The sequence below is a fragment of the Prionailurus bengalensis genome, chromosome A1, assembly GCF_016509475.1.
Source record: "Prionailurus bengalensis isolate Pbe53 chromosome A1, Fcat_Pben_1.1_paternal_pri, whole genome shotgun sequence".
Taxonomy (NCBI): Eukaryota; Metazoa; Chordata; class Mammalia; order Carnivora; family Felidae; genus Prionailurus; species Prionailurus bengalensis.
This window is the reverse complement of record NC_057343.1, coordinates 11,875,899-11,898,066: the sequence shown is the minus strand read 5'-3', so window position 1 is coordinate 11,898,066 and position 22,168 is coordinate 11,875,899. Positions and strand designations below refer to the sequence as shown.

Genomic DNA, 22,168 nt, shown 5'->3' with positions numbered 1-22,168 from the left:
GGGGAGAGAGAGAGAGACAGAGACAGAGAGAGGGAGGAAGGGAGGGAGAGGGAGACACAGAATCCGAAGCAGGCTCCAGGCTCTGAGCTGTCAGCGCAGAGCCTGACACTGGGCTCGAACCACAAACCGTGAGATCATGACCTGAGTTGAAGTCGGACGCTCAACCGACTGAGCCACCCAGGTGTCCCTATCTCTATTTTATAAATGAGGAAACAGACACACAAGGTAGTTAAAGTCATTTGCTAAAGGTCACCTAGCTAGTGAGTGGTGGTGCCAGGATTTGAATCCAGGCTCCAGGGTTCAATTTTTGAATCACTATACTCAACTACATATTTCAAACAAAACAAAGTGTGTGTGTTTATATAATTTAATTTAAATCAAGTACATTTTTAAGTTTGCATATATTTAGATTTATAGCTCTGGAAACAGATTCAATAACTTGTCTTCTACCCAGTGTGTTCTTTTTCCTTTAGACTTTAATAAGAATGGAAAACATCAATTACGATTGGTACACTAGCCATTTCACATTTAGATATTCAAAAAAGTAAACATTTATTGTTTAAAATATTTACAATGTATAGCAATACCCTGCCCCAGACATATGACTGCCATTTTGAAATAAACACTGTATAAAAGCATATTATAATAAAAATATATGCACATCTCCATGGGAATACTAATTATTTTCTTAAAAAGAAAATGACCTTTAAACATTTACACACGGGGGCGCCTGGGTGGCTCAGTCAGTTAAGCATCCGACCTCGGCTCAGGTCATGATCTTGCGTTTCATGAATTCAAGCCCCGCATCTGGCTCTGCACTGACAGCTTGGAGCCTGGAGCCTGCTTCGGATTCTGTGTCTCCCCCTCTCTCTGCCCCTCCCCTGCTTGTGCTCTCTGTCTCTCAAAAAATGAATAAATGTTAAAAAGCAATTTTTTTTAAACATTTACACATGATATTGAAATACTGCACAAGAATTTTGAAATGATAATTACATACCTAATTTTCCCCTGTTCTGTCAAGTCTCCATCACTATGCAATATTGTAGTTAGCAATCTTAAGGTAGAAGTTCCTGATTTACTGTGATTATTTTTCATTCCAAGGAGCCATCGAACCATCATTTTAATAGCCTGAATCTATTTAAAAGACAAATTGACAAATACAACATTGCTACATTAAAAGAAAAAATTCTGTATCAACCTTCAAAAAAATGAAATGGTTTCAATGGATGCTTTTTAAGAAAAGGAAAGGAAAAAAGAATCATTCTTTTCTGCATATATCAAGATAAATGAATGCCTTAAAGATGTTTTACCCTCCCACCCATGCAACTGACAAATGAATGATAGAACTAAAGACTAGTTCTTTTTGTTTAATGTTTCCCCATCATAAACTTTACACCTTAGACCCCACGGTAAATCATGCTAACTTTCTTAGTCAGAAAAGTTAAGTTCCCAACTACAAATTATATTCCATCTTTTGTGCTACATTTTATAATTATGAAGTACTTAAGTACTTTAAAATATGTTACTGCCTTTAATGTTTCCAACAACCCTTTTTGAAGAGGTGCATATTACCTTGTTTTCACTTATTATCTTAGTTTTTTACAGATCTATGGCTCAGGAGCTAAGTGGGTCTAGAACAATGGTATATGGCAGAAACTTTTCAGATCCCTCTCAAAGGGCATTTGTTAAGCATGAACTTAAGTGCAGGTCACCTGCCTTCTAGTCCAGTGCTGCCTGACTACACAAAACTGCTGCTTGAGACCAATGCTGAGAAAACAGGTTTATACTGGAACTAAAAGCACCAAGCATCATTCCACCAGCTGCAGAAACAGCATCAAAATCTGAAGCTGGAATAACGTGACAAAACAGTTCCTAATATAAAATATAAACTAGTACACACATACACACACAACACGAACAGATTTATATGAAACACAACTAGAAAAACAGTATCTAATATATTTTTTCCTGGCAGTGGAATGAGATGTGGTCTACATTACAGACTGTAGATCCTTTTAATAAATACTCTCTACACTAGTGATGAATAATCTTTTATGTATTACTCCTACTTCAAGGAACAATGGGTTGAATTGTTTTTTAAATCAAAATAAGTTTTATCATATCTCATAGAAAAGGTGAATAGTCTTCTCCTGGATGACCACCTTTACTGACTAGGAGAATGTACATGAGAAAACCAGCACGGTCTTTTTTCTAAGCAGCAACATGGAGGCAGTTTTAAACACTTTTTTTTTCTTTTCACATTAGATTATGTGCAGTTGCCCATGAGGCCTCAGGTTTTCATTACTGCTCTTTACTCTCAAAGCAGATGGAGGGCACCTGGGTGGCTCAGTCGGTTGAGCGTCCAGCTTCGGCTCGGGTCATGATCTCACAGCTCATGAGTTCGAGCCCCGCGTTGAGCTCTGCGCTGACAGCTCAGAGCCTGGACCCTGCTTCGGATTCTGTGTCTCCCTCTCTCTCTGCCCCTAACCCAGTCATATTCTGTCTCTGTCTCTCTCAAAAATAAATAAACATAAAAAAAAATTACTTTATAAAAGCAGATGGGATAATGTCATATAATAAATATAAACACTTGGATGATTTTAACAGCCATATCTTTATAACAGGAATTTTAGTACCTATAATGATAATACAATCTAGTGAATGTATTAAAATAAAAAGGTCTATGTATATCACTCACTTTGACCATTGTCTCAGGAGAAACTTCTTCATCTGGAACCCAAAGCTTAGTTGTCTTTTTTCCTGGGAGCTAAACAAAAATGAAGGACATTAAAACATAAACAAGAATTTTCATGTTTAATTAATACTTAGTGAATGAATGAAGTCTTATCTTCTGCAGTGATGGTCATTATAGATGACTAACCTACCTCATTTATTTCTCAAAAAGGTTGACTTATCTTCACTAGCACCCACATATAGCACTTACACATCCATCAGCAGTTGATGCTTCATAAGTGTGAGGAAGGACCAACTCTAACCACTTAAACATATGCTTCCTTACTTAGCCCTTTGAGACTAATGATTCAACTATTTAAGGCAGTTGGCACAGACTAGGATCAAACTCAACAGAGCCAAAAAGCAGTTCTTAAACAAGGGGTAAGATATATACAAAAAATTTTGAGAAGAAAAATTAGGAAGGCTTGCAGTTGACTCTAAGTAAGAAAAAAACATGCATTAATATCTTCCTACCTAAATCCCACCAAAATGGCAATAGATACACAGCAGGGCTGGAAACCAAAAAGGGCCAAGCAGAAGGCCAGAACCTTAGAAAATTAAAAAACAAAAAAATATACAGTAAAAAAATGAACAGAGCTAGAAGGTTTCCGTCTCCATAAAAGCACAGAAGGAGGGGTGCCTGGGTGGTGCAGTCGGTTAAGCGTCCGACTTCAGCCAGGTCACGATCTCGCGGTCCGTGAGTTCGAGCCCCGCGTCGGGCTCTGGTCTGATGGCTCAGAGCCTGTTTCCGATTCTGTGTCTCCCTCTCTCTCTGCCCCTCCCCCATTCATGCTCTGTCTCTCTCTGTCCCAAAAATAAATAAACATTGGAAAAAAAAAAAAAAAAAAGCACAGAAGGAAATATCCTCCAAAAAAGTTTGGGTGTTTTTTTGTTTTGTTTTTGTTTTTTTAAGCACAATCACAGAACAATTCTGAGATGACAAAGCACAGGCGTTGCAATACGTGTGAATTTACAGTGGCAGCCTGGGAACTAAAGTAAGATGACAAGAGAGCTAAACCCAATCTTGGAATACTAGAGATCCAGTATGCTGCCAGATGACAGGAGTGATTTCCAGAGGCAGACTCAGAAACAGAACTCAAATGGCAGCTCAGGTAACTCTTGGGCAACAGGACAGGTGGTCCCAACATCCAGAAGGCAAACTTGTCAAACACATACAGCTTTCGGCTCACTTCAGTTGAGAAATGCCTTCAAAGTATAAAGTGGAAATAATGAAAAAGCAATCACATTAGAAATGTTCTGACGAAATTTCTGAACTAAGAATATCAAAAAGATCCCAAAGATTCCATGGGGAAACCTTCCAAAAAACAAGTGAGAATCAGATCAAGTTGAGATTTCTCAGCTGCTGAGACTAGATGCCAAAAAACAATTTTCTGAATTTTCTGCAGCCAAGTGCCCTGAAACATAGGATACCAGTACTCAAGAATAAGGGAAAATATATTTTCAGCAAGCTAAGACACAGAGAAAGTTTCCAAGTTATACACCATTTTGAAAGAATTATTCAAATATATATTCTACTAAAATATTTAATTCATAAGAAAAAGTCAATCAGTATATATTACAAAATAGAAAAAGTTATAAATAAAACCAACAGACTCTCAGATGGTTCAAAATAATATAAATCCAAAACAGATACAATAAAATCAATGACAGAGTAAATGTACAACTAACAAGATGAAAAAATGTATCAGTCAAGATCAAAGGCATGAAATGGGATATGGATTTGATTAGGACACTGGTGTGAAAATCTTATAACACAGCAAGATATAAAATTCATGAACATCTGTACAACTAGCAGAATATCAAAATAAATCAAAACAAAAATGATTTTAAAAAAAGAGTAAAAGATAGAAAATGTCATCACCACAGAAGACTTGACTATATCACTTTCAAAACCTGATATATGAAGTGGAGATGAAAAATGGTAAGCAGAGGAAACACATATAGAAATATAAGGAAATTAGTAGAGCGATAAAATATTTAAGGATTAGAAATTTTCTTCTTTCTAATAATCAAGACTGGCATTCTTCAGAAAAAATTAAAAATAAGGAGAAAAGAGTTTATTTAGCAAGAAAAATGAACAAAAGACTCAAACTATAAAATAATTCTCCAAATCAACCACGAATATAATACGTAACTTAAAAAATCAAAGTACCTAACAAAGTTTTACAAGAAAATTTTTAAAATTTTCTTTACAAAGAAAATTACAAAACTTTAAGGAAAGACACCCTGTAGATGAGCCAACAAAGCATCCGTAAAGAACAGAGGGTATAAACAATATAAGTGCTACAATGCAGAGGACTGGAAGAAGGAAAGATTACTCAATAATTTATGATGGGAAATTTGGTTGCCCTAATGGAAGAAAAAAGAAATGAAATCCTTAAAGTCACAGCATACAAACAAATGAATTAATTCCAGATGGATTAAATTTTTTTAATGTGAAAAGAAAACCTTAAAACTTTTAGAACATATGGGAGACTATTTTTGTAACACTAGAGTAGGGAAGGCTTTCTTAAAGATGTAAAAAGCACTAACTACAAAAGAAAGGAATAAATTTAGCTACATTAAAATTGATAATTTTTGTTCAAAAGACACCACACAAAGGGAGTAAAGACACACCATAAATGAGATTTTATGCATTTATTATCAAGATATTGCAACATATACCCAGAAAAGCATTAATGTGTGTTAAGATTACTTATAAAAGACAAAAAGCTCAGAGAAAAAGGCAAAAGACCTCAAAAGGAATTTCAGAAAGAGGCAACGTAAATAGTAACTAGACATAAAAACTTAATCAACAACCAGGGAAATGCAAATTAAGACCAGAATGAGTCTTAATGTATTTTCTAACTAATAAATGGGCAAAAGTGAAAAGATCTGACAATCCTGGGTATATATACTGCTAATAAAAAATAAGTTTTGGGGCGCCTGGGTGGCGCAGTCGGTTAAGTGTCCGACTTCAGCTCAGGTCACGATCTTGCGATCCGTGAGTTCGAGCCCCGCGTCGGGCTCTGGGCTGATGGCTCAGAGCCTGGAGCCTGCTTCCGATTCTGTGTCTCCCTCTCTCTCTGCCCCTCCCCCGCTCATGCTCTGTCTCTCTCTGTCTCAAAAATAAATAAAACGTTAAAAAAAAATTAAAAAAAAATAAGTTTTAACACTGATTTTGAAAAATAATTTGGGAATGAAAAGTTAAATGTGTGTATACATTGTGATTCATCAATTTCACTTGTATAACGATAACCTAGAGAAATTCTTGCTCATATGCAACAGGTGGCCTCTATAAGAACATTCATAGGAGCACTGTTTCAGAGAGGAAAGAAATGGAAATATTCCAAATGTCCACTAAGAGAATACATGTAAGTGATTTCACACACTGATATCATAATGCAGAGTAATGAATGAAGTACAGCTAGATATAATAACAAGGATTATATGAAGAAACAAACGTGTAATGACAAAAGCAAATCAGCCAAGAATATATATGGTATAACTCAAACATACGGACTGAGCCCCACGTTGGGCTCCATGCTGACAGTGTAGAGCCTGCCTGGGATTCTCTCTTTCCCTCTCTCTCTGCCTCTCCCAGGCTTATGCATTGGCTCTCTCTCTCAAAATAAACTAACATTATAAAAAAAAAAAAAAAAGGAATAAGCAAAACTAAGCAAGTAGTTTAGAGATATACATGTGGTAAAGTGTTTTGTTTTAGTTGGGGAATAATAGATCCCAATTCAACACAGTGGTTACCTGGGACAGAGAAGACACAGAAGGAAAGGTCTGGAGAGTAATAAACCAGGAGCTAACAATACATAAGTGTTCACTGTATTATTATAAAACAAGTTACAGAAATGTTAAATATATACAGATCAAAAATAACATTAAAATAAGACAAATTAATGGGTTAAAAAAGGTGAAAAGTTCTGTTTCTGACAAAAGCTGATTAGACTTTTTGAACCATCTTCCTTGGAACAAACAGAAAGGTTAGATAACAGATCTTTTTTTAAAAAAAATCAGTTTTAAGATGATAAAAGAGCTACCAAAGCAGTGAAAATTTGCAGGATAAAGTTTCAAAAGAAGAGAGAAATCAAGAGATTTGAGTCTGGCCCTAGGATTGCTTTTCTCATAAAAACTGATAACTGATTCTAAAAGGGAAAGAAACTGACAATTAAGCAATGTTTTCATCACTGTCACAGAGGTGGAAAGGAAAAAAACTGGAATTCTGGGCCCAATAAAGAACAGAGTCCCTATAAAACATGCTGGACATCTAGGTGGATCCCTAACAAATACACCCTACACCTAAAGGTGATCAGAAAAAGAATCAGCCTGTCAGAAAATGAAGTCTAGCTTCCAAACAGTGCATTCTTGACTGGACCAACGTGATCTGACAACAGCTCAACTACCTATCAGAAGGAAAAATAAATCCTCTTCAGAAGAATTACAAAATTATTCAGAGCCTCAAATTATCTGTAACATTTTTCACACACAAAATCTACCACTCAATCAAAAATAACATGTACAGGGCACCTGGGTGGCTCAGTAGGTTGAGTGTCCAACTTTGGCTCAGGTCACAATCTCACAGTTTGGGAGTTTGAGCCTCACATCAGGCTCTCTGCTTTGGATCCTCTGTCCCCCTCTCTCTATGCCCCTCCCCACCTCTCAAAATAAATATTTTAAAAAATGTGTATAGGACAAGATTTTACCAAAAAGAGAAAAAAAAAACAAAACAGATAAGACAAAAAGAGCCACAGGTGATGTAGAAATTAAGGCTGATGTCAACATTAACATAATTAAAGAAGTTCAATAATTAAATGACAAGATAGAGAATTCTGACAGGGAACTAAAAGCTATACTAAAAACTACAGGGGGGCACCTGGGTGGCTCAATGGGTTAAGTGGCTGACTTCCGCTCAGGTCATGATCTCATGTCTCATGAGTTCGAGCCCAATGTTGGGCTCTGTGCTGACAGCTCAGAGTCTGGAGCCTGTTTCGGATTTGGTGTCTCTGTCTCTCTCTGACCCTGCCCCGCTTGTACTCTGTTTCCCAAAAATAAACATCTAAAAAAAAAAAAAAAACTTAAAAAAATTTTTTTAAAGCTACAAATAAATTATAAAATTGAAATATAAAATAAATGCAATCAAGAATTCAGTGCATGGGCTTAACACAGATCAAACAAATCTGAAGAGCATGTCAGAAGAAAACAAAACTGAAGCATCAACAGGGAGAAAAGTATATGAAGGTGTCAAAAAAAAACTGTATCATAGTAAAATAAATTGTATGTTTACAGTGCATGATTAGAACTACAGTAAGAGAGGAAAGAGAATATGAAACAAAAATTTTTTAGAATTTATGCAAGATATCAAAGCTAAACATTCAAGAAGATCTACAAGCCCCAAGTAAGATAAATATAAAGAAAAGCACATCCAGGCACACCTTAGTGAAACTGGAAACCAATGCAAAATAGAAAAAATTAAAAGCATTCAAAGCAAAAAGAAAATCTTCAAAGGAACAAGGCCATCAGCTGATTTCAAGAGAAAAGGTAAGAAAATGGAAGATGATGGTAAGGGGAGAAAACATACCTGTGTAGAATTCTAAACCTGGAGGAAATATCCTTTAAAAAAATCAAGGCAAAGAAAAGACATTTTCAGACAAATAAAACCCAAGAGACTGAATTCACAATAATCCACACTTAAAGAAATACTACTTTAATTCTTTAAGTAGGAAGAAAATCATCACATAAATAAAAAGGAATGAAAAACAAGAAAACAGGAAAAATATGTTGTAAATCTAAATAAATATTAACTGTATAAAATCACAACAGTAATGGTCCTATGTGTACAAGAGCACAAAAAGCATCAGGAAATGAAGGGAATTAAAGTATGCTAAAGTTCTTAAGAATACTGAACCTATTGTCCTGAAAGTTTAAAACAGACTCATTAATACTGGCCTTCAGTGAGTCAAGGAAGAATGTTGTAATCTCTAGGGCAACTACTAAAAGAAGAGGAAAATGTAAAAAAACAAGTCAGTAAAGGGGAAAACAGAATAAAATATTTGATCAAAAACAAGGAAAGAAAGAAGACTAAAATGAATACGGAAATGACAGAACAAACTTAAGATAAAAATTAGGTGGCAAATTAACCCAAATCACTATTTACATTACATATAAACAGACTACTCTAAATAAAAGACGAAGTTTAAAGAATATATGCCAGGACGAGATTCACTGTAGTGTCCTCGTTATGTCATTTAGATGAAGTTTTCAAGTCCTCTACTGATTACCAATAGTCCATCTTCCTCTCTAAGACTGAGAAGAAGATAAAAATGTCAACTATCACCACTTCTATTGTTTTGAAGGTCCTGGCCAAGGCATGAGGAAAAAAAAGAAATAAAGAGCATTAAGAATGGAAAAGAAAAAATTAAAGCTGTCTCGATGAACAAAGGACATGACTGTGAAAAGAGAAAACCCCACAAATGCAAAAACTAACTGGTAGAATTACAAACTGCCTTTAACAAGACCCTAGGATAAAAGTCAATATAAAAGAGAAGAAACTTTACATCCATATCCCAACAATATACAGTTAGCAGGTAAATATTAAAAAGCATATTATCTACAATAGCATCAAATAACATAAAATGCCTAGGAACATAGTTAAGAAAGATAAGACATCCACACAAAAATTTAAGAAACCTTATCCAGGGAAATCGAAGACTAAGACATATACCATCTTCGTGAAATAGAAAGCTCAGATTATAAATCCATGTTCACTAAATGAAAAGAGGTATTAAAATGATGATGAATAAAATTTATAACTCAACATAATACCTATCAAAATTCCAGCCAGTTAGGGTGAAGTATAGGGAGAACTGACAAGCTGATTCTAAAATTTAGATAGAAATGCAAAAGGCTAACAATAGCCAAAACAATCTTGAAAAAGCTACTGATGACAATAAGGAAGCAGCAGTAGTAGCAGCAGCAACAGCAGCAGTTGTCATTAAAGACATTTGGAGGACTTATGTTACTAGATATCAAAACTTGTCAAAGCAATCTTGAGAAAGAACAACAAAACTGGAAGCACCATGCTCCTTGATTTCAAGCTATACTAAGCTATAGTAATCAAAACAGCATGGTACTGGCATGAAAACAGACAAAGAGATCAACAGAATAGAGAGCCCAGATGTAAACCTGTGTGTGTGTGTGTGTGTGTGTGTGTGTGTGTGTGTGTGTGCGTGCTTCTAGTACAGTCACACAATCTATGACACAGGACACAAGAATATACAATGGGAAAAGGACAGTCTCTTCAATAAAGAGTGTTGGGAAAACTGGACAGCTACATGCTATCTTACGCCACATATAAAAACAAATTCAAAAGGGAAAAAGTTTAAATAAAAGACCTGAAATCATAAAACTCCTAGAAAACACAGGCAGTAAGCTCTTTGACATTTGTCTCAGCAGTAACTTTTTGCAAGTCTCCCCAGGCAAGGGGAACAAACACTAAAATAAACAAACGGGACTATACCAAACTAAATATCTTTTGCACAGCAAAAGAAATTGCCAACAAAAAGAAAAGGCAACCTACTGAATGGGAGAAGATACTTGCAAATCATACATCAGATAAGGGGCTAATATCCAAAATATATAAAGAATTTACACAACTTAGTATCAAAAACACAACCCAATTAAATAATGGGCAGAGGACTTGAATAGATAATATCTCCGAAGAAAACATACAGAGGACACATGAGAAGATGCTCAGTGCCCCTAATCATCAACGAAATGCAAATCAAAACCAGAATGAGATATAACCTCGCACTTATCAGACTGGCTAATATAATATCAAAGATACATGGAATAGACTGATAGTTGACAAAGGAAGGGGTAGGTGGGCAAAATGGCTGAATGGGGTCAAAGGCACAAACTTACAGTTACAAAATAAATAAGTCATGGAATGTGATGTACAGCCTGGTAACTACAGTTAGTAATGCCATATAGTGTATATTTGATAAGTTGCCAAGATCTTAAAAGTTCCCACAGAGGGGAAGAAATGTAACTGTGTGGGATGGATATTAACTAGGCTTTTTGTGGTGATCATTTCAAAGTATATAAAATACTGAATCATTACACTGCACACATCTAAATAATGTTACATATCAATTATATCTCAATTAAAAAATTAAAGGACAACTTAAAAGACAACCTACAGAATGGGAGAAAATATTTGCAAACCATGGATCTGACAAGAGAATTGTGTCTAGAAAGTATAAAGAACTTTCACTACTCAACACAGAGCCCTAAAAAAATGGGCAAAAGACACGTATAGTCTTTGCTCCAAAAGATACACAAATGGCTAACAAGTACATCAAAAGATGCTCAATATCATTAGAGAAATGCAAATCAAAACCACAGTGAGATGCCACTTCACACCCGTTAGGATGGCTATAATCAAATTAACAGAAAATAGGAAGTTGGCGAGGATGTGGAGAAAACTGGAAGTTTCATACACTGCTGGCGGGAAGGTAAATTGGTGTAGCCTCTGTGGAGAATAGTTTGTCAGTTTCTCAAAAAGGTAAACACTGGGGCACCTAGGTGGCTCAGTCAATTGAGAGCCCAACTCTTTATTTCAGCTCAGGTCATGATCTCAGGGTTATAGGACTGAGCCTGGTGTCAGGCTCTGCACTGAGCATGGGTCTGCCAAAGATTCTCATTTTCTCTCTCTTTCTCTCTTCCCCCTTTGCCTCTCTCCCCATCTTGAGCACTCTCTAAAATAAAAAAGTTAAACACAGAATCACCATATAATCTAGCAAAGGTATATACCTAGGAAAATACCCAAAGAACTAAACACAGGTACTCAAACAAATACCCAGCCATAAAATTCATAGCAGCACTTTTCATAATATTCAAAAGGTGGGAATAACCCAAATGTCCATCACTGAATAAATGGATAAACAAATTGTGATAAATACATACAGCAGAATATTATTCAGCCATAAAATGGAATGAAGTACTGATGTATGCTACAACATGAACCTCAAAAAGATCATGCTAAGTGACAGAAGAAAAACACAAGAAGTCACATATTGCAAGATTCCATTTATAGGAAATAGTCACAACAGTTAAATCCATTAAGACAGACCGGAGACTGGTGGTTGCCCAGGGCTGGGGAAATGTGGTGTGACTGCTTAATGAAAATGATCTGGAACTAGACAGAAGTGGCAGTCACACAAAATTGTCAATGTACTAAATAAAATGTGACTGAATTGTATACTTTAAACAGCTCATTTTACATTATGTGAATTTTATCTCATTTTTTTTTTTAAATGCAGCAAGGAAGACAGTCTTTTCAATAAATGTGAGTTGAGTCAGATGGAAATAAAGAAAATGAATCTGGATAGTAATCATATACCATATATAAAAATCAATCCCAAGTAGACTTCAGAGTGTAATGTGTAAGTTAAATAAATAAAGCTTCTAGAGCAACACTGTCTAACAGAACTTTGAAATGGCAGAAATGTTCTGGGCTGTTCGACACTAGCAGTATGTGGCTAGTGAGCACTTGAAATGTGTGACTAGATTTACAATTATATTTAGTTTAAACTTAAATTTATATAGCTACATGTGGCTAGAAGCTTGTATATTACCATTGTTCTAGAAAATAATACAGGGAATATGTTCACAACCTTGGAGTAGACAAAAAAGACAAGTACTAAAAAGAAAATAATAAAATGAGTTCTGTTAAAATTAAGAACTTCTGCTCATCAAAAAACACCATTAAGGGGGCGCCTGGGTGGCTCAGTTGGTTAAGTGTCCGACTTCGGCTCAGGTCATGATCTCACGGTCTGTGAGTTTGAGCCCCGCGTCGGGCTCTGTGCTGACAGCTTCGAGCCTGGAGCCTGCTTCGGATTCTGTGTCTCCCTCTCTCTCTGACCCTCCCCCATTCATGCTCTGTCTCTCTCTGTCTCAAAAATAAATGAACATTAAAAAAAAAAAAAATTAAAAAAAATTAAAAAAAAAAAAAAACACCATTAAGAGAGTGAAAGGCATGTTACAAAGTGGGAAAAGAGATTTGCTAACCATATTGCCAATAAGATACATGAGGAAATCTTACAAATGAATACAAGAGACTGACAATTTAATAGAAAAATGTGGAAGATGCTTGAGCAGACACTTCACGAAAGAGGAGAACCAAAATGTCAATACAAATATGAAAATGTGCCTAAGGGCATATCATTCATTACACTTCATAAAATGACTAAAATGTTGAAGACTGCCATATCTAGTACAGTCAAGGAAATGGTACAACTAGAACCCTCATTCAGCATATATAAGAATATTAGTTGGTATAATCATTTTGAAAAACAATTTGGCAAAAAAAGAAAGAAAGAAAAATAATTTGGCAAATTTTACTGAAACAACTTATACATACTTATACTCTAAGATACAGCAACTAAAAAAGAAATTCATACATAAGTGCACAAAATGATATGTAAAAGAGTATTTGTAATAGCGGTATGCATTTAACACCAGAAGTAACTTAGATGTTTAGCAACAGAGCAGATACATGGCATACACAAACAATGGAATACTATACAGCAACAAACATGAACAAACCATTGCTATATACACCAGGATGGATTCATCTAACAAATGTAACACTGAGTTAAGAAAAAGTCAGACATAAAAAAATTTACTCTACATAATTCCATTTATAAACGTTCAAAAACAGGTAAAACTAATCTTTGGTGTTAGAAGTCAAGATTATGGTTATCTTCAGGGAGAAGGGAAGGTTAATAACAAGAAAAAGACACAGGGGCTTTGGGAGTCTGGTAAATTTCTACTTCTTTGCCTGGATTGTCAGCTGGTCAAAAATGCTAACTTTGTGAAACCTTAATGAACCACACCCTTAAAAAGTATGCACTTTTATCTCAACAAAATTTCTGCATTAAAGAAAACAAAACAAAGTAAGGATATCAAACTTGAAACACATGATTAGCATACATAACCGAAAGAACATATGAAATACTGTACTTAGGGAGAAGAAAAGTGAGTGACATAGCTGAAGAACACAGCCAGGGACAATGGTAATTAACACAGGCCTTTGGTCTCCAAATTACAGGGCTCTGGTCAACTAAAGTTAAATAGCCACAAATCATTAGAGATCTAATACATACAATTATCTTGACTATTATCTCCCAAAACTATTTCTCCATAATAAATCAGTTTAAAAGTATTAATAGTATATTAAAGTATATTAATAGAAGATAATGATGAATATGAAACATGTAAGTAATATAGCTACACACTGCAAGATTTATAACTATATTTTAAGAGGAGAAACTTTATCTTATACTTCTTTTAATTCTCCAAAGAACCTAGTACAGTGCTGAGCACACAGCAGCCACAAAACTGGTTACATAAGTGTCTGCACATGCATGTTTATACGTGTGTGTATACATAAATATGCACACACATGCATAAAATGCCACATGACTATAAGGAGTCAATTCTCCCAGACTCAAACATGCCCTACCCCAAATACTCACAAACTGAAGACAGACAAAATCACTTAGTTCTTTCCTAATGTTTTCTCCTAGTGCTCTTAATTCTCTACTGTATGGAGGGAAAGAAACAACTATTGTCATGACAACCATAATGTGACCTAGCTTGTCAGTCTTCACATTTTTAAAAATAGATATCATTATAAAAATTAATCCACTACGAAGCTGAAAGAAAATCAAATGATATTTTGTATTTATCAAGGAATGTATTGCAGGTTACATGCATATGCTCAACTAAAGACATGTTTCAATGCCTCTAGTTCTACTGGAGATAACAGCATGTTAAAAAGATAGGAAAACCTCAAAGAAAGCAGCCAAATGGAAGTGTTATTTACAACATTTCACTTTCAGAAGATAACAATGTGAGGAACACAGGTCGAAAAAATATAAATTACCCGATCATTCATGAGAAGATCTTTCACAATGAAAGTAGCTACTAAAGACTTCAAAGGAGCAGCAAACTGATCAGGTGCAAGGAGAGCGATATGCCCAATGGTAACCAATGGTGTTATGAGATGTTCCAGGTTGCTTGGATCTAGGCTCTTATGCAGAGGCTGAAAATGAGAAAAGGAAAACATATTCAACTCTATAAATATGTAAATAAACTATTCACATATTTCATGCTCAAATCAAAAAAAACCTATAGAAGCTTCAATACATATACATGATGTAAGTAGTAGCTCAAGCTTATATTTAAACTATAGGTTATTTATATCTAAAAGGCATCACATTTAATTATTTTCAGTTTTGCCCAAGTCATATTTTAGAATAGGTAAAAAAAAAAATTTCAGCATGGGAGAATCATATTATGTATTGTATATTTTATGATCACATAGATGAATATGTTAGAGACTGGCAGTGTTCACCAATATCCACTTCTGTTCTACTTCCTGCATGGAAGCTTCTGTTCTACTTCCATGCAGCTTCTTCTGCAGTTAGAAGAGAATATGGGAAAAAGCACTGGTTATTAACAGATTGGGGGTAAAAGTGAGGTATGCAATCCCCGCACTGAAGCAAGTATGAGAAATGTATCTTCTCCATATTCTCTCTTTACTCACTGACAGGCTTACTACCAAGGTTCCAGCGGGACTAAAAAGAGAAGCCATTTGTCAAAAAAAGTCTGTGTGTCTAAACTGTTGATTAGAATGCAATCCAAACACCCAACTGGACATCTTTTCAGGAGCAAGAAATAAACTTTATTATATAGAGTCACATGCATTTTTGGGCATTTTTATACCATCAACTATTAAGTGCCACAACTAAGAGAATTATTTTTATTATTCTGATAGAAAACTCAAACATTAATACATATTTTGCCATGACAAAAGAATGAGACTCCTCGTATACCCATGTAGGATAATACCTAAAATGTTTTGTTACAATTTTAAAATAGGGAAATCCCAAGAGTGACTATAGTAGGCTATCACTAGCATAAGCAGAGAGGGAAAGGGACAAAATCTATGTGTGTGATTTTGTGTGTGTTGTGTGGTGTGTGTGTGTGTGTGTGTGTGTGTGTGTGTGTGTGTGTATTATGTGTATTATGAATAAATACTCTTGAGAAAAGTGTATTAGAAACTGGTAACACTGGTCACCTCTGGGAATGAGAAGTGGGTAGCTGGGGATACGGGGCTGAGATGGAGGAGAAAACTTATTATTTTACTACTTACTATTTGGATTTGTTTTGTATCTTTTGATTTGTAAACAAGTAAATAGATTATTAAAATTTTCAGTGACACTTTTAATAAAGAGTTGATGCTGTCCTCCCATGCTGAACACCAAGAATTCTAGGCTTGAAAAACAATATTAAACTGTTCTTCCCCTAAAATATCAGGTCAATATAAGGTTTCATTTGGCCAAAAGTATATTTAAATGAGTTTACTTCTCGCTATTCTTGATGACTTCCCTCAATACTTCCATTGTACACCAAAATGCCAGATTCTTTGTATTATAAATGAAAATCTGATCATGCGGGTTTTTCAATAATGAGTGTGACAATTTTACAAAATAAGGTAATAAAATCATTTCTAAGAAAGCAAAATTAATAGACCCTGGATTAATAGTAATCTCATAAAGGCCAGATACCTCTATGAAACCTTTTCTCAGAAGGTAGCCAACCTATACATTATAGCAGAAGGATCACAGGTTAGGTTATGGTAAAGATAAAATAAAATATCAGAGAAAAAAATAAATAAAATACCAGATATATAATATCAAAATGAAAATAAAAGTACATAACAAATTCAAGTTATTATTAACGTTATCTTGCTCTTTATCACCATTGAAAGGAATAGAAAGGAGACTAATCAAGAAAAACAAAAGCTTTCTAAATCAACATGAATTCATTAAAGTCATTCTCATATATAAAAACAGACTACAAAAAATGCCTCCACCCCAAAAGGCACAAAATTAAAAATAAATTACTTGCTATATACAGCAAAGACAATGTTTGATAAAGACAACTACTTTTCTTCCTTGTTCAGGTCTTTAGCATTATACATGAAGATTTGAAAAGGTTACCATAAATGTTTCAAAACAGGGATAACAAGTCAAAGTTTTTATGGTGAAGTAGCTTCAGCATACTTTCCAAACTGCTTTGATTTCATTCAAGGTTCCTGCACTATGTAAAAATGCTAAATATATAGTAAGAGTACTAAAGATAGCCCCAGATTATAGTAGATTAAAATAAAATGCAATGCTTAGAAAGGGAAATAGTAATTTCTATTTAATAAAATAGAAAAAATAATATGAAATATGTATTTAAAAAACAATTTAATCTGTATAAAATTAGGTCAGTGATTATCTAAGTATAAATCTATTTGTACTTTATATTACCAATTAGAATTGACAAAACTCCACAAACTTCAGCAGTATCTCGTAAACAGAACTCTAATTTTTAAACCTATAAACTGACAGAATAATCACTACTGATTATCACTAAGTATGATTTTATATAGTTACTTATTAATGAAAAAGCTTCCTAATATTAAATGTATAATACCAAAAATTACGATATAATTGTTTGATTTCTGAATTTAAGTTAGTACTAAACATCTAAATAATCAGATATTTTCATATTTTAACCACTCATCAATATTGATTATACTGATTCAAATCCTGAAAACATACTATAAAATGATGCATCTCCAAATGTGAACATTCTATAAAATCATTAATATGTGTTTTTTAACTATAATATATGAAACAAAAAAAAATTTTTTTTTCTCTTTACCTCAAATATCTGTGCAAACTGGGTCTCTTTACTAGAAAATATCGCATGGATACAATGAATGGCGTATTTGGCTTGACGGGGGGGTCCTTTTTTAGATTTGTGATGTAAAACAGGAAGCAAAGCTCTAAAGAAAACAAAAAATGGAATTAAAGAAAAACAGTAAACCAGAAAAATCAGCAAGACTCCACTAGATACTTTACCATTTGTATTTTTTAAGTAATGTTTTGTAAGAACAAAAAAATCTTTTTGAACTCGTTTTTAACTGTCTCTAATTCTGCTTTATAAACATCTATATTAAAAATACAGTCCAAATACAAGAGTTTTTTTCTTTTTACTTAACAATTCTAAATACAAACATGGATGGCGACCCATTTCTTCTTAATGTCATTCCCATTAGCTTCTTCTCTTTTATTCTCACAGCTATCACTCCTGCTAAATTGTTGCCACCTTATACAACATATAAGACCACTATAATGGGACCTAAACTTTTTCAAGTCCCTTTCTTCTTCTGATTCATTTTTCATTTTATACCAGGACAACCTGCATAACAGGAAATCGGATTATAAAACCTATACAAACTAAGTATTTACTATGTGCTGGGCACTATTAAAAGTCCCAAAATGCTTGCCTTCATGCTACCAGCATATTTTGGTCAAGACAAACAATAATACATAAATTAGCAAAATATGTGTTACGTCAAGTTGGGGTAACTTCTGTGGAGGAAAAAAAGGAAAAGAAAGAAGACAGGATAGGGAGTGGGGAGAGGTGTGTGAGTATTATAATTTGAAAGAGGGTGGTTACAGAAGACCCTGCAGATAAAGTAACATTTGAGCAGAGTTCTGGAGTAAGTCATGTAGCTGGAAGAAGGTTCAGGTATCATATCATTACACAACACAAAAACTTAGAAAGAATAATGAATAAAGCAAGATCTCTTAGCTCAACTATTCAAACATCTCACAGTGAAAGCAATTTCTGAATCTACCTCCTTGCTCAATACCAACGCAGGGCCCAAATACTAAGAATTCATAGATACAATAATTCATCAACAGTAATAGAGTATCACAAAAGACATCAACAGTAAAATATAATAAAAAGACAAGTGATAAATTGAGGGGAAATTCTACATTTTGTTTCACAAAGGGTTAATATCCTTAATGTAAGGATCGTCTACAAATATAGAATGAAATGACAGGCAATATCATGGACAAATGGGCTGGACATAAAGTTTTTCAAAAGTAGATATACAGGGGCACCTGGGTGGCTCAGTAGTTAAGCATCTGACTTCAGGTCAGATCATGATCTGAGAGAGTTCAAACCACGCATCGGGCTCTGTGCTGACAGCTCAGAGCCTAGAGCCTGCTTTGGATTCTGTGTCTCCCTCTCTTGGTCCCTCCCCAACTCACGTGTGTGTTGTCTCTCTCTCTCTCTCTCCCCCTCCCAAAAATAAATATTAAGATAAGTAGATATTTATGTGTGATAGAGATGTGTGAAAAGACGTTTACTTTCACTCATTTACAAACAATTAAAAACATACAAATTAAAAGTTCACATGATGAGGGCATATCTGAAATGGGATTCTCTCCTACTTCAAACAAGCAGAAAACAGATAAACATGTTAAAGGTTTTGGACACAGGACAACAGGCGGCATATGACTGTAATCCCTAAAAGATGGAAAATAAACTACAAGAGGCCTACATCTATCCTCACTTACTGCCTGCAAGGCTCCAGACTGCCATGTAAGGAGAAGTAACCCAGTAAGAATCTGGTGGTAGCATGGAGTTGAGGGAGACCGAGATGGGAGTTGAAGCAGCTATAATTTCTAGGGCAGAGTTCCACAGAGGAGTGAGCTGCAAAGACAGCAAGAGAGCTTGAATTCTGGAGATCCACAGAGGGGTGTCGCAAGTCACTGACTGAATAATAATCAGTGCCATGCATGAGGAAGAAAAAAACTACCTGAGACCAGGAAAAGAACACTGGAAAGCAATAAACCAAGAAATTCCCTAACGCACCTGGGGCTGCTAGTAATTCAGGTCTCCACCAGCCACAGTGGAAAGACCTTGTAATACATAACGATGAAAACAAATTCATCAATAGAAATAGTCCCAGAAATGGCACAGGTGACAAAATTAGCAAAGACATAAACAGCTGTTATCAAGATGCTCCATATGCCCAAGAAAACATGAACATGAGGACAGAAATGAAACACATAAAGAAGACCCAAATGCAACTACTATGAAAAATACAAAACCTGTAATGAAAAATATACCAATAGGATCTAAAGTAGATTATATGTTACAGAAGAAAACATCAGTGAACTTGAAGACATAGCAATAGCAACTATGCAAAATAAAACCAGAGGGAAACAAGGACAGGGAAAAAAAAAAAAAAGAACAGAGCATCAGTGACCTGTAAGACAGTATCAAGTAGTCAAAAATACATGCAACTGGAGTCCTAGAAAACAAAGAGGTGAGGAGGGGTGAACAGAAAAAAATATCTGAAGAGATAGTTGCCACAATTTTTCCAAATCTGATGGGAAAAAGACCCATAGTCCCACAAATCTCAATAAGCTGCAAGGAGAAGAAGCATAAAGTAAATCATTCCAAGACATGCCATTATCAATTTGGTAAAAACAGTGATAAAGAAAAGAAATCCTAAAAATAGTCTGAAAAAAAATAGACATTACATATGCAAAAACAATATAGACAGAGGAATACTTTTCATCAAAAACTATGCAATCCAGAAAATAATGCAGTGACATCTTTTAGGTACTAAATGAAAATAAACTGCCAATCTAGAATTCTACTGAGAAAAAATACCTTTCAAGAATGAAGGCAAAATAAAGATTTTTTTCAGAGAAAGAAAAGCTGAGATAATGAATTACAAGCAGAACTATACGATAAGAAATAAAGTTATTCTAGAAGAAAAATGATACCAGATGAAAATACAGATATCTAAAAAATGAAGAGTGACAGAAATGGTAAATGTGTGTGTACCAATAAATCTATCACTGTTAATCCAAGACTTATCAAACTGTTTAGAGCAAAAATATCAACACATTGTAGAATTTATAACATATTCAGAAACAAAATATGCCAACAAAAGCTTAGAGGGGGAAGGCATGGAGATATACTGTTGCAAAGCTTTTATAATATACATTAAGTGATATAATTTTATTTGAATGTAGATTATCTCCAGTAGTGAAGATAGCAAAACAAAACAAACGAGCAAAGGAAGAAAAGAGAGAGACAAACCAAGAAACAAGAAACAGACTCCTAACTATAGAGAACAAACTGATGGGTTAAATAAGGTGACAGGGATTAAGGAGAGCACTTGTGGTGCTGAGCACTGTTGCATGGAGGTGCTGAAGCAGTATACTGCACACCTGAAACTAACATTACACTGTATGTTAACTGGAATTTAAATACTTTAAAAAACAATTAAAAATAAAATACTCAGTTAATCCCAAGGAGGGCAGAAATAGAGGGAAAGGAGAAACGAGAAAAGACAAAACAAAAATAAAGATGGCAGCTTAAATCTAACTATATCAATAATTACACTAACCATAATGGTCTAAATATTCCAACCAAAAGACAGTTTGTCAAACTGGATTAAAACAACCAAAACCAAAACAAACCAACAAAAATGTAACTAAACAAAGACTAACCTGTAGGATATTTAAAAGAACCTCATTTTAAATATCAAGTCCCACAAAGATTTAAAGTTAAAAAAAAAAAAGGCAAACAACATGACTTGCAAACACTGATAAAAAAAAAAGTAGAAAGTAGAAGTGGTTATGCTACTCTCAGACAATAACTGCAGAACAAGGACGATGACCAGGAAAAAGAGACACAATCATAACAACACAGACTTGACAAGGCTGTGGGGAATCAGGTACATTTGTATACTGCTGGTGAGAATGCAAAACGTTATAGCCACCATGGAGGGAAATGTAGCAAAATCTAGCAAAATTATATATGCATTTACTCTGATAAAAAGCACAAATAACTACTTAAATATGGAATAACTATCAGTATGTATCAAAAGACAAAAACAAGGTGGAGGAAAGTGTGTACAGCGTACTTTATCATTTATCTGTCAAAGGGGGCATGTGAATACACATACATATACACACTGAAACACACCCAGACAGACATGCATAGAGGACTTTTTTTTTTCCAAGTTTATCTAAAGGTAAAAAGGAATAGGTAGACAGATGAGAAACTGAAGCTAGACTTCTTGGAATATATTTTGCTTTCAGAACTCTCTTCAAAACCAGTGAATATTTCATATAACTTAAAAATTTGGGGCGCCTGGGTGGCGCAGTCGGTTAAGCGTCCGACTTCAGCCAGGTCACGATCTCGCGGTCCGTGAGTTCGAGCCCCGCGTCAGGCTCTGGGCTGATGGCTCAGAGCCTGGAGCCTGTTTCCGATTCTGTGTCTCCCTCTCTCTCTGCCCCTCCCCCGTTCATGCTCTGTCTCTCTCTGTCCCAAAAATAAATAAACGTTGAAAAAAAAAATTTTTTTAATAAAAAAAATAAAATAAAATAAAATAAAATAAATTAAATTAAATTTTAGGAGTTCCTTGCTGGCTCAATCAGTAAAGCATACAACTCAGGGTTGTGAGTTCGAGCCCTACGTTGGA

The 22,168-nt window shown here is 34.8% G+C and overlaps 1 protein-coding gene across 1 annotated transcript in view; it reads right to left on the bottom strand.

Moving 5' to 3' along the window:
- PDS5B (PDS5 cohesin associated factor B) overlaps positions 1 to 22,168 on the bottom strand; it is a 196,046-nt gene that overhangs the window by 33,994 nt on the left and 139,884 nt on the right. The window contains 4 exon segments of the mRNA XM_043576591.1: positions 998 to 1,134; positions 2,699 to 2,767; positions 14,693 to 14,851; positions 17,527 to 17,650. Coding sequence (XP_043432526.1) covers positions 998 to 1,134; positions 2,699 to 2,767; positions 14,693 to 14,851; positions 17,527 to 17,650 — 489 coding nt within the window.